Source organism: Elephantulus edwardii, unplaced genomic scaffold, assembly GCF_000299155.1.
Source record: "Elephantulus edwardii isolate Elephantulus edwardi_28Jun2011 unplaced genomic scaffold, EleEdw1.0 scaffold00185, whole genome shotgun sequence".
NCBI lineage: Eukaryota > Metazoa > Chordata > Mammalia > Macroscelidea > Macroscelididae > Elephantulus > Elephantulus edwardii.
In genome coordinates, this window is record NW_006399935.1 from 3,537,796 (window position 1) to 3,549,710 (window position 11,915).

General features: G+C 42.7%; 1 protein-coding gene across 1 annotated transcript in view; it reads left to right on the forward strand.

Moving 5' to 3' along the window:
* ACER1 (alkaline ceramidase 1) overlaps nt 1-4,692 on the forward strand; it is a 36,563-nt gene extending 31,871 nt beyond the window's left edge. Inside the window, exon 6 of the mRNA XM_006896424.1 lies at nt 4,524-4,692. Coding sequence (XP_006896486.1) covers nt 4,524-4,692 — 169 coding nt within the window. The remainder of the gene's footprint in view (nt 1-4,523) is intronic.
* Nucleotides 4,693-11,915: the final 7,223 nt, after the last annotated feature.

An 11,915-nucleotide genomic window follows, 5' to 3' on the forward strand; every position in this document is an offset into this window, starting at 1 on the left:
AGATATATATAGATATAGATATACTGGTATATGTGTAGATAGATACATGGGAGGGAGAGAGAGAGAGAGAGGTAAGTGTGTATATGCATATAGTGATGTGTAGAGGTAGAGAAGATCTAGATCTGTATCTGTGTAGCTATCTGCCACATAAAACTCTCTTTCTTCATAGATATATGATAGTCTAGTGGTAAGGAATGTGTTGCCAACTCAAAGACTTTAAGTTCTAATCCAGCAGCTGCTCCGTGGAAGAAAGTGGACAATCTTCTTCTGTGAGTTTTACAGCCTCAGAAAACTGACTTACAGGTCAGCTAATAGTTGGTTTCAGTTTGAAGGTACGTAACAACAGCAACAACATATATATTGTTTGTTGTTTTTGTTGTGTGCTGTCAATTCAGAACTGACCCTTTTGAATGGGTTTTCAGAGGCAGTAAATCACACAGGAGGAGACTGCCTGTCCTACCATGGAGCAATTGATAGATTCAAACCATATGCCTTTTGGATTGCAGTGCAGCATTTTGCCCCACTTGTCATTGTAAGGTGCCATCGAGTAGAGTATGACTTACAGTGATCCTATGAATAATGGATTGAACCCCATCCTTTTCTGTGCCATCATCACACTTCCTGACAAAGTAGAGCCCATTGCAGCAGTCATGAGGTCAATCCACGTGGTTGAGGTCTTCTCTCCTTTGCAAACCCTCCACCCTTCCAAGCATCATTTCCCTCTCCAAGGAATAGTCCCTCCTAGCAACATGCCTGAAGTATGTGAGGCAATGCCTCATCATCCTTGCCTCCAAAGAGCACTCTGGCTGCACCCTCTCCAAGACATACCTGTTCCTTCTCTCGGCCGCCCATGGGATGTTCAGTGCTCTTCTCAAACATCAGAGCTCAAAGGCATCAATTCTTACTCTTTCATCCTTCCTTATTCATTGTCCAGGTCTCAGATGCAAAGCAAGTAACTGGAAACACCATGCCCTATCTGGACTTTTCCTAACTGCCCCCCCCCCACATTCTTCTTGTTGTTATGTGCCTTCGAGTCACCTGTGATTCATAGTGACCCTGTGCACAACAGCTCTAAAGCCTGCCCTGTTCTGAGCCAGTCTCAACTGACTCCAACACACCTATCCCCACTGTCCCAGTTACTGTATCAATCGGTCTTCCTCTCCTGCTTTGTCCCTCAACCCTTCTGAGCATGCTGTCCTTCTCCAAAGACTGGTCACTCATAGCCACATGCCCAATGTATGTGAGATGGAGCTTCAAAATCCTCACCTCCAAGGAGAAACTTGGTTTTACCCTTTCCAAGAAAGACTTATTTGTTTTCTTGACAGTCCATGGTATGTTCAAGACTCTTCTCCAACACTACAACTCAAAGGCATCAATTCTTCTTCTATCATCCTTAGTCATTGTTCAACTCTCTGATGCATAGTAAATAATTGTGAAGACCATGGCCTGAATCAGGAGCACCTTAGTCTCTAGACTGACATCGTTGCTTCTCAGTTCTCTGGAGATGTCCTTTAGGGCAGATTTTCCCAATGCAATCATCTTTTGAGTTCCTGACTGCTGGTGTCAACAGTGTTGATTGTGGAACCAAGCAAGCTGTAGTTGTTAACAACCTCAATTTCTTCTCCATCTATCATGATGCTGCCAACTGGCCTGATTGTGAGATCTTTGTCTTCTTGATTTTGAGCTTCAACCCATACTGAAGACTACAGTGCATAGGGGTGTGTGTGTTGTTGTTGTTGTTGTTGTTATTATTGTTGTATACAGTTGAGTTGGAATGGACCCATAGCTGACCCTCCTCTTGGCAGAAATCAAAGAGTACCAGAGGAATGTCTATCTATGTTTCATTGACTATGCAAAAGCATTTGACTTCATGGATCACAACAAATTATGGCTACCATTGAGGAGAATGGGAATCCCAGACATTTGATTGTACTTATGCAAAACCTATCCTTGGACCAGAAAGCTGTCCTCAGAATGGAGCAAGAAAACACTGCATGGTTCAAAATCAGAAAAGGGGTACATCAGGGACATGTCCTATTTCCATAAGTTTTCAATCTATATTCAGAATGGATCATAGGCTGGGCTTTATGAGGAGGAATATGGCATCACGATCAGAGGAAGATTCATCAACAACCTATGTTATGCAGATGACACAACCTTGCTTGCTGAAACTGAGGAGGACCTCAAGGGCTTGCTGCAGAAAGTCAAGGAATGTAGGCTTCAATATGGATTGAAGCTCAACATAAAGAAGACAAAGATTCTCAGCACTGGGCCAGTTGACAGCACTGTGACAGATGGAGGAGAGACTGAGTTTGTTAAGAATTACAGCTTGCTCAGCTCCACAATTAACATTCTTGGCACCAGCAGTCAGGAGATAAAAAGATAAACTGCACTGGGAAAATCTGTTGTCGGAGACCTCTCCAGAGACCTGAGAAGCAACAATGTCAGTCTAGAAACTAAGTTGCTCCCGATCCAGGCCATCATCTTCGTAATTGCCTATTATACATTTGAGAGCTGGACAATGAATAAGGATGATAGATGAAGAATTGATACCTTTGAGTTGTGGTGCTGAAGAAGAGTCTTGAACATACCATGGATCACTAAGAAAATAAGGAAGTCTGTCTTGGAGAGCGTGAAACAAAGTTTCTCATTAGCAGCTAGGATTTTGAAGCTCTGTTTCACATGGTCATGTGGCCAAGAGGGGCCAGTCCTTGGAGGAGGACATCATGCTCGGAAGAGTGGAGGGACAGCACAGGAGAGAAAGAGCCCAGATGAGATGGATTGAAACAGTAACTGGGTGGAATGGGGGTAGATGTATCGGAGTCAGTGAGACTGTTGTGCAAAGGGTCGCCATGAGTTACAGGTGACTCAACAGCACATAACAACAACACACACACACACACACACACACACACACACACACACACATACACATATTTGTTGTTGTTGTTGTTGTGTACTGTTGAGTCAGAACCAGCCTATAGCTCTGAAAACCAGTGGGTTTTCTTAATCACATGGGAGGAGATGGTCATCCTCGTCCTAGGGAGCATCTGGTCTCCTCAAACTGTATGCCTTTGGGATTGCAGTGCAGACTAAGAAACTGTTGCTGAGTGGAGCAAGGGGACACTGTATTATTTAAAATCAGGAAAGGTGTACATCAGGGTTATATCCTTTCTCCATATCTATTCAATCTGTATGCTGAACAAATAATTTGAGAAGCTGGACTTTATGAAGAAGAATGTGGCAACAGGCTCAAAGGAAGACTAATTAACAACCTGCATTATGTGGATGGCATGACCTGGCTTGCGGAAAGTGAAGAGGACTTGAAGCACTTGCTGCAGAGGATCAAAGATTACAGCCTTCAGTATGGATTACATCTCAACATCAAGAAAACAAAGGTCCTTACGACAGGACCAACAGTCAACATGATAGAGAAAGGATTGAAGCTTTTAAGGACTTAATCTTATTTGGATTCACAATAGCTCCATCTCCTATACTTTGGGCATGTGGCTAGGAGAGACCAGTCCTTTGAGAAGGACATCATACTTGGAAGGGTGGAGTGACAGCACAGGAGATGAAGACCCCAGATGGGATGGATTGAAACAGTAAGTGGGGCAATGGTGGTAGGTATGTTGGAGTTAGTAAGACCGGCTCAGAACAGGGAAGGCTTCTCAGTTGTTGTATGTATATTCGCTATGAGTCATAGGTGACTCAATGGCACATAACAACAAATCAACACTCTTCGTATTGACAGTAGAGAAACCAGGAAATGTATTTCATTGGGCAAGTCTGATATAAGAGACCTCTCCAATAGGCTGAAGAGTAATGATGTCTGAAGACTAAGGTGCACCTGGTTCAGGCCATGGTCTTCCCAATCACCTGCTATTCATCAGAGAGCTGGACAATGAATAAGAATGACAGAAGAATTGATGCCTTTCAGCTGTGGTGTTAGAGAAGAGTACTGAATATCCCATGGACTGCTGGAAGAGCAAACAGATATGTCTGAGGAAAAGTGCAGTCCGAATGTGCCTTGGAGGCAAAGATAGAGAGACTTTGTTGCTCATACTATGGACATGTAGCTATGTAAGGCTATTTCTTGGAAAGGACATCATACTTGGAAGATGGAGTCTTAGCGAAGGAGAGAAAGATCCTGAAGGAAATAGATTGATAGAGTGACTGTGGCAATGGGCTCTAGTATGTCAGAGATGAGGAGGGTGGCACAGATTGGGCAGGATTCAGGTTGGCTGTTCATAGAGTTCCTATGAGTCATAGTTGACTTGATGGCACTTAACAACAAAAATGAGGAGGTGGGGAGCATCACTAAATATCTGCTGCTGAACCCTAAAGAACTCACCTCTCAACTGACAGATTAATTACATTGTATTATGGGAGATAATGGTGTTTCATTGCATTAGATTACAATATGAAACAGTGCCTCGTCTAGTGTTTTGGCCAAACTGCTGGGAGCCATAGCTAGCTCAAGTTGCCACAGAAAACTAACCACCACTCCCCTTGTTCCACAGGCATGTCCTTATCAGCATCACCTTTCCTTATGCCATGGTGGCCATGGCTTTGATGGACTCCAAGTACGAAATGCCAGGCCACACCCTCAAAGTCCGATACTGGCCTCAAGAGAACTGGCCCTTGGCATTGCCCTATGTGGAAGTCAGGAGTGACGACAAGCACTTCTGAGGTCTGCCAGCCTCTTGCTCATTCAACCAAGTCAACCCAATGGAGTCTTGGGGGGATAGACCTAGTTCTGGACTTCAGCTCAAGAGATGGCCGTGGTTTCTTACTCCAGTTTTCTCCCATCCTCCTTGTCCTGCATTTCCTGACCCCAAGAAAGGGGATGGACTTCCTGACCTCTTCGGAGCAGCAGTCTGATGACCCTGGGGGCCTGTCATACCTCCCATCCATCATATGACCTCACCCTCTTTTGATTTCCTGTCCCAGGTTCCTAAGGGCCTATGTCATTAGACCTGTGAGGACCTGACATTTTCAGGAAATAATTCCAGGTCAAGGCTTAGTCTCTAGACATCTTACAAACACTGGTGGCCACGACAAGATGCTTTAGATATGTCTCTGATCATGGCAGTATCCATGATAGTTTGGGGCCATGCCTTCAAGTCACCTCATTCTACACTCATACTCGCATGCAAAGACTTGACAGATCTTCCCGTATGCTTGCACACACAGACCCATGGATGTGCAAGAGTCACCATTACAGACTGACAGTTGAGGAAAGACGAAGAAGTTTTCTATGGTGCCGTTAATCTATCCATTCACCCCTTAGTCTGTCCATCCATTATGTTATCCAGCCATCTACCCATCCATCCACTAATCCTTCACTTTATCCATTCATTAATGTTTATTTATCTATTATTAATTCATCCATCTATTCACCAGCCCACCTATCTCTCCATCTTTTAGTTTATCCATCTATTCATTTTCTTCCCATTACCCACCTATTTATCTATGATTAATTAATCCATCTATCCACCATCCGTCCTTCTATAAACATATTGATTCTACTACGGAATCATCATCCCTTCTACCAATCCGTTAATTATTTGCCATCCATCCAGCCATCTGCCCTTTCATCTATTATCCATCATTTTTCATCCATCTATTAATGTATCCATCCATTCACTGAGCTATCCATTGACCATCCATCATCCAGTCATTGATATTTATTTCATCAGTGTTCAGATTTTAACCAAAACATCCAATCATTCCTCTATTAACTTATTTTTCTATTCTTTCATTTATCCCTTCAACAATTCTATGCTGAGTTCCTTTGGTAAATATATGGATATATGGCAGACACTGGCCTCAGGTGATACAAGGTATTAGAAGTTCCCCAACTTATTCAAGGACACAGGTGTTAAACACAAAAGATATGGATTAGATACTTCAAGGAGGCAGATGTTAAATACAGATAGATGTGAACTAGATACAATGAATGCTACTAAATAAAGAAACAAATGACCCAGAATGATGCTCAGATTTAGATTTGAACCAAAGTATTCAGTCTTTCAATTAAATGATTTCCTATTAATCTCTTTAACAAATATATGCTGAAATATCTCTATCTCTATCGCTATCTCTATCTCTATCTCTCTATCTCTATCTCTATAAAATCTCAGACTTCAGGCCGTAGTGACACAAAGCAACAAAAGCATTTCCTTTCTATCTTAATCAAGCAGATAGGTATTAAGAAATACAAACAAAGGGAGCTCTGGTGGCCTAATGGCAAGAAGCTGCGCTGCAATCCTGAAGGTGAACGGTTCGAATCCACCAGATGCTCCACTGGAGAAGGAGGGGCAATCTCCTGTGCCGGTCAGATCTGACTAGACAGTACATAATAAGAGGGGCAGGGGGAAGAAAATGGGAAAGATATGGTATGAAAAACAATGTATATGAACTTCGTATAACCCAGTATATAGGAAACAAAATCCATCTATCTTAAAAAAACAAAACAAACAAACAAAGCACAAATAAAATACATCCAGCCGTCAGCATGTGCTACCAAATAAAGAAATAACCAGGTGATTTTCTAGAGCACAATGGCTTTGCGAAACAGTACCCCAAAGTCAGGGAGGAGAAGAGATTTCTGACGAGCCTCGATAATGAGAAGAAACGAGTCAGGCAATGAGTTGAGGTATCCAAGACCAACGAGACAGGAGGAACTCCAGGTACATCCCCTCCCCAAGACCTTGCCCTGGGTGTGAATGAACTTACAAGTCACTGTGGGCACTTGTAGACAAGGAGGAGAACACAGTAAAATGTTCTTAATCTGGGGACTCTGGACAGGTTTCAATGAACTCATTGACATTGTCTGCAAAGGATGGATATTGTCTGGACATGTTAGTCAGATCCCTGGAGTGCAACATCCCAAAAGGAATCAAAGTATATTCATCTGGCGCCTTCACAAAGTGAGGAATTGAAGAGACGAGAGATTTCTCATGTCTACCCAATTGTGGCCACATGATGCACACTCATGCCACACCTCACCGATGTCTAATGATAGTCGAGATATTCTTCTAGGGTAAATTAATAGATGGATAAATTAAAGGATGAATGAAGAATGGGTCACTAGATGGATGGTCTGATGAGAAGTTCAGTAGATGGTTGACGGATGGGTGAATGGATGATGGATACATGAATGAATGGGTAAATTGATGGTGAATAAATAGAGGGAAACAACATATGATCAAGAGGCAATGATGATGAAGAAGGAAGTTCAAGGTGCTCTGGAGGATTTGGCAAAAAACCAAGGCCCCAGGTCAGGGGTGGAAGAAAGAAATTGTGCAACACTAAAAGAATTTTTTTTTTTCAAAGAGAAAAGCAAACAGGCAGGGGGAGGGTGTGGGAAGGAAAATGTGCAACAATGAATGAATGGAAATTGAAGTTCTCTAGAAACTTTTCTTAAAATCTCAATTAAAATAAAAAATTAAAACAAAACAAAATAAGGCCCCAGGAATTGATGGCATACCAACTGCAATATTCAGATGCTTCCCTGGATGTGCTCACCAGGTTGTGCCAGGAAAACTGGAGGGCAACTACCCGGCCAACTGACTGGAAGAGATCCATATTCTACAAATAGAAGAGACGCATTTAAAAATAAAATAGTGATCCAACAGAGTGTGGAAATTATCAAACAATATCACTAATACTACACACAAGCAAAATCTTGTTGAAGATTATCCCAAAATGACACGAACAGTATCTTGATAGAGAATTGTTTAAAAGTACAAGCTAGGTTTAGAGGAGGCTGTGGTACTAGGGACATCATAGCCAATATCAGATGGATCTTAGCTGAAAGCAAAGAGTACCTCAGGAATGTCTATCTGTGTTTCATTGACTATGCGAAGGCATTTGACTGTGTGGATCACAACAAGTTGTGGCTAACATTGAGAAAAATGGGAATCCCAAAATACCTGATTGTGCTCATGTGAAACCTATACTTGGATGAGGAAGCAGTCGTCAGGACAGAGCAAGGAAACACTGCATGGTTCAAAATCAGGAAAGGAGTGTGTCAGAGATGCATCATGTCTCCATAACTTTTCCATCTATATGCAGAACAGATAATTTGGGAGGCAGCATCAGAATTGGAGGAAGATTCTATGTTATGCAGATAACACACCTTGCTTGCTGAAACTGAGGTGGACCTGAAGTGCTTGCTGTAGAAGGTCAAGGAATGTAGCTCAGCATCAAGAAGACAGATTCTCACCACTGGGCCGGTTGACAGCACCCTAATAGATGGAGAAGAGACTGAGATTGTTAACAATTTCCACTTTCTCAGATCCACAATCCATACTCTTGACACCAGCAGTCAGGATATCAAAAGACGAATTGCACTGGGAAAATCTGTTATCAGGGATTTCTCCAGAGTACTGAGAAGCAACGATTTCAGTCTAGAGACTAAGATGCACCTGATTCAGACCACAGTCTTTACAATTACTTACATCAGAGAGCTAGACAATGACTAAGGATGACAGAAGTTATGATGCTGTAGAAAAGTATTGAATATACCATGGGCTGTCAAGAGAACAAACAGGCTTATTCTGAAGAGAGTGAAACCAGGCTGCTCCTTGGAGGCAAAGATTTTGAAGCTCTGTCTCATATACTTTGGGCATATTGCCATGAAGAACCAGTTCTTGGAGAAGGACATCATGCTCAGAAGGGTGGAGGGCAGCACAGGAGAGGAAGACCCCAGATGAGATGGATTGACTCAGTGACTGGGGTATTAGGGGTAGATGTGTAGGAGACAGTGAGACTGGCTCAGGATAGAGTGGGATTCAGAGCTATTGTGAATAGGATCTCTATGAGTCACAGGTGACTTGATGACAACATAACAACAGCAAGAAGAAGCTAGAAGGTGACTAAATGGAGAAAATAAATGTATAGATAAACTAAAGAACAAGTTGATAGAAGGTCGGGAGCTCTGGTGGTGCTGTAGTTAAGGCATGCATGTACTAACTTCAAGGTCGGCACTTTGAATCGACTTCAAGCTCCACAGCAGGAAAATGGGGCAGCCTGTGCCAGTAAATACTTAGAGTTGAAGAAACCCTAACAGACAGTTCTACTTTACAGACTCACTATGAACAGAAGTTGACTTCATGGCAGTGGGGTTTTTGTTTTTTTTCTATTTGAATAGGGGACAGATAGATGCAAAAAAGCAGTGTACACACAGAATATAGGATGGATGGATGGATGGATGGATGGATGGATGGATGGATGGATGGATGGATGGATGGATAGATGATGGATGAATGGATGATGGAGGATGGATGGATGGATGGATGATGGCAGATGGATGAATGTATAGATAGATAGATGATGGATGAATGGAGCATGGATGGATGGATGGATGGATGGATGGATGGATGGATGGATGGTTGGAAGGATGATGGCAGATGGATGAATGTATAGAGAGAAAGATGATGGATAAATGGAGGATGGATGGATGGATGGATGGATGGATGGATGGATGGATGGGTGGGTGGATGGGTGGAAGGATGATGGCAGATGGATGAATGTATAGAGAGATAGATGATGGATGAATGGAGGATGGATGGATGATGGATGGATGGATTCATTATGTCCATGTGACTCAGAGAGAGCAAACTACTTGCCCAAAGAAACAGCCTAGATTTGAAGACACGTCTGCTCTTCCTCAAAGTTCCTTGTACTTTAGTTACTGGGCAGCAGGGGAATTGGGTGCAGACTCTGGGGCCCCTACTTCCCAGTTCTAGGAAAAATTCTAGAAATCAGAGATTCTTTCTTTGTGGCCACTCCAGAATCAAGGTGCAGTATGTTTCTGCAAATCTGTGAATTCGTCTACAAAATGCCATGTGTCTTGGTTTTGGAAAGGAGCTGTGCTTCTGCTCAAGTTCAAGAACATCTGTGAGTGAGACAGGAATACCCACCTCCTGACATCATGCCCCATCCTCCTCTTTGCTGGCTGATGTGGTCGTGGTGTGAAGTCACCCCAAAATTACTAACACCAGTTGATGTTGAGTCGGCTCCAATTCACGACGACCCCATGCGTCCTTCATAGGTCACCAAAACATCACCAGGTCTTTCTTCTGAGGAGTCTCTGTGTGGACACCACACACTAGTCTCTCAATTACCAGTTCGGTGTGTTAAGCACTTGCATTGCCCACTAAAGGGACTCTGATGGTGGTGGTGTTAGCTGCCACCTCACCATGGCACAAAATTAGAGAAAACTGTCACCTGGGGGTTTTCAGGGCAGAAGCCATTCAGAAACAGACTGTCTGGTATCCCTCCTGAGGCGCCCCTTGATGGATACAAATTATCAACCACTGACTCTACTTGAGCCTGGGCAAACCCAGTGAGCAAGAGGCCTGAGAACTTAGGTTGTACTTCTAACCAGCTGTGTGGCTGTGGAAAGTGTCACTGTCCATCAGAGAGGCTTTGGGTGAAAAAACAAAGAGTATACATCTCCAACTAGCTGACACAAAGGACAATCTGCGTGTGTACTTTTAGACATAAGGGGCAGGCTACAGGTATGGTTGGATCAGGCTCCAAAATGACACCAGGGTCAGACTCCTTCTGTAGCTCACACTCCCTCCTTCCTCCTCGTGGGAGAAGGTAGTTGCTGGCAGCTGTAGGCTTATGTGTTTCCAAATTGAAAAGTGGATGCAAAAGCTCCCAGAGCCTCCAGCACTTCAACAAGATCAAGATAAACAACCCAACTGAAAAATGGGCACAGGATATGAACAGACACTTCTTTAAAGAAAACATTCAGATGGAGAACAAACACATGAGGAGAGGTTCAAAATCTCTAGCTTTCAGAGATATGCAAATTAAAACAACAACTGTGGAATATCATCTCACCCCAGCAGCAATAGCAAAATTCAACAGGACAGTAAGCAACAAACGCTGGTGAGGTTGTGGAGAGATTGGAACCCTTATTCACTGCTGGTGTGAATGTAAAATGGTACTAGGGAAGGTGGTCTGGCACGTTCTCAAAAAGTTGGAAATAGAAATACCATTTGACCTAGAAATGCCACTACTGGGAATATACCCTAAGGAAACCAGAGCTATGACTCAAACTGGTGCATGCACACCCGTGATTATTGTTGCATTATTAGCAAGAGCAAAGAAATGGAAACAACTCAGGTACCCATCAACAAACAAATAGAAAAACCATAGTATATTCACACAATGGAATACCATGTAGCACTGAAAAACAAGAAACTCGTAAAATATTACACAACGTGCGTAATCCTAGAGGACATTATGCTGAGTGAAATATCTCAGTCAGAAAAAGACAAATACTGTATAACACCACTGTTACAAAATAAGACAGACATGGAGGCATTGAGAGAAAGGGAAAAGAGTGGATAGATAATGAACACTGCATTAAAACAGATGAGGGGAAGAACTGTCCAAAGGAAATATATGATTAAATATTTTCTATATGACAACAATGTGTAACAAGGGGTACACTGGGGGGGAGGGCTGGGGGAAGGGAGAAATGGGCACCAATGAATAAAATTTTTTTAAAGTTTCAAGAACACATGAAAATATGTTTAATATCCTTAATCATTAAACGAACAAGGCAAAAACTGAAGAGCAAAAATCATAGTTCCAATTCATTTAAAAAGCCTCATTTTCATCAAGTGAGAACTGACTCAGAGCTGTCCCCGAGGTGGGTTTTTGGAAACTGTGCATTGTATGAAAGGAGACTGGCCGTCTTTGTGCTGGAGAGTCATTGGTGGATTTGAACCAGCTTGCTCCAGGTTATAAGCACAACTCCCTACAGATTGTGCCACCAGAGCTTTTCTCCCAACCCATAGCAATCCTCAAACCATTCTTACTGCCCTCAATTGCTTCTTATCCATCTGAAAGTAGTGGTACAGTGAATAAATATGACAAAAGAATCA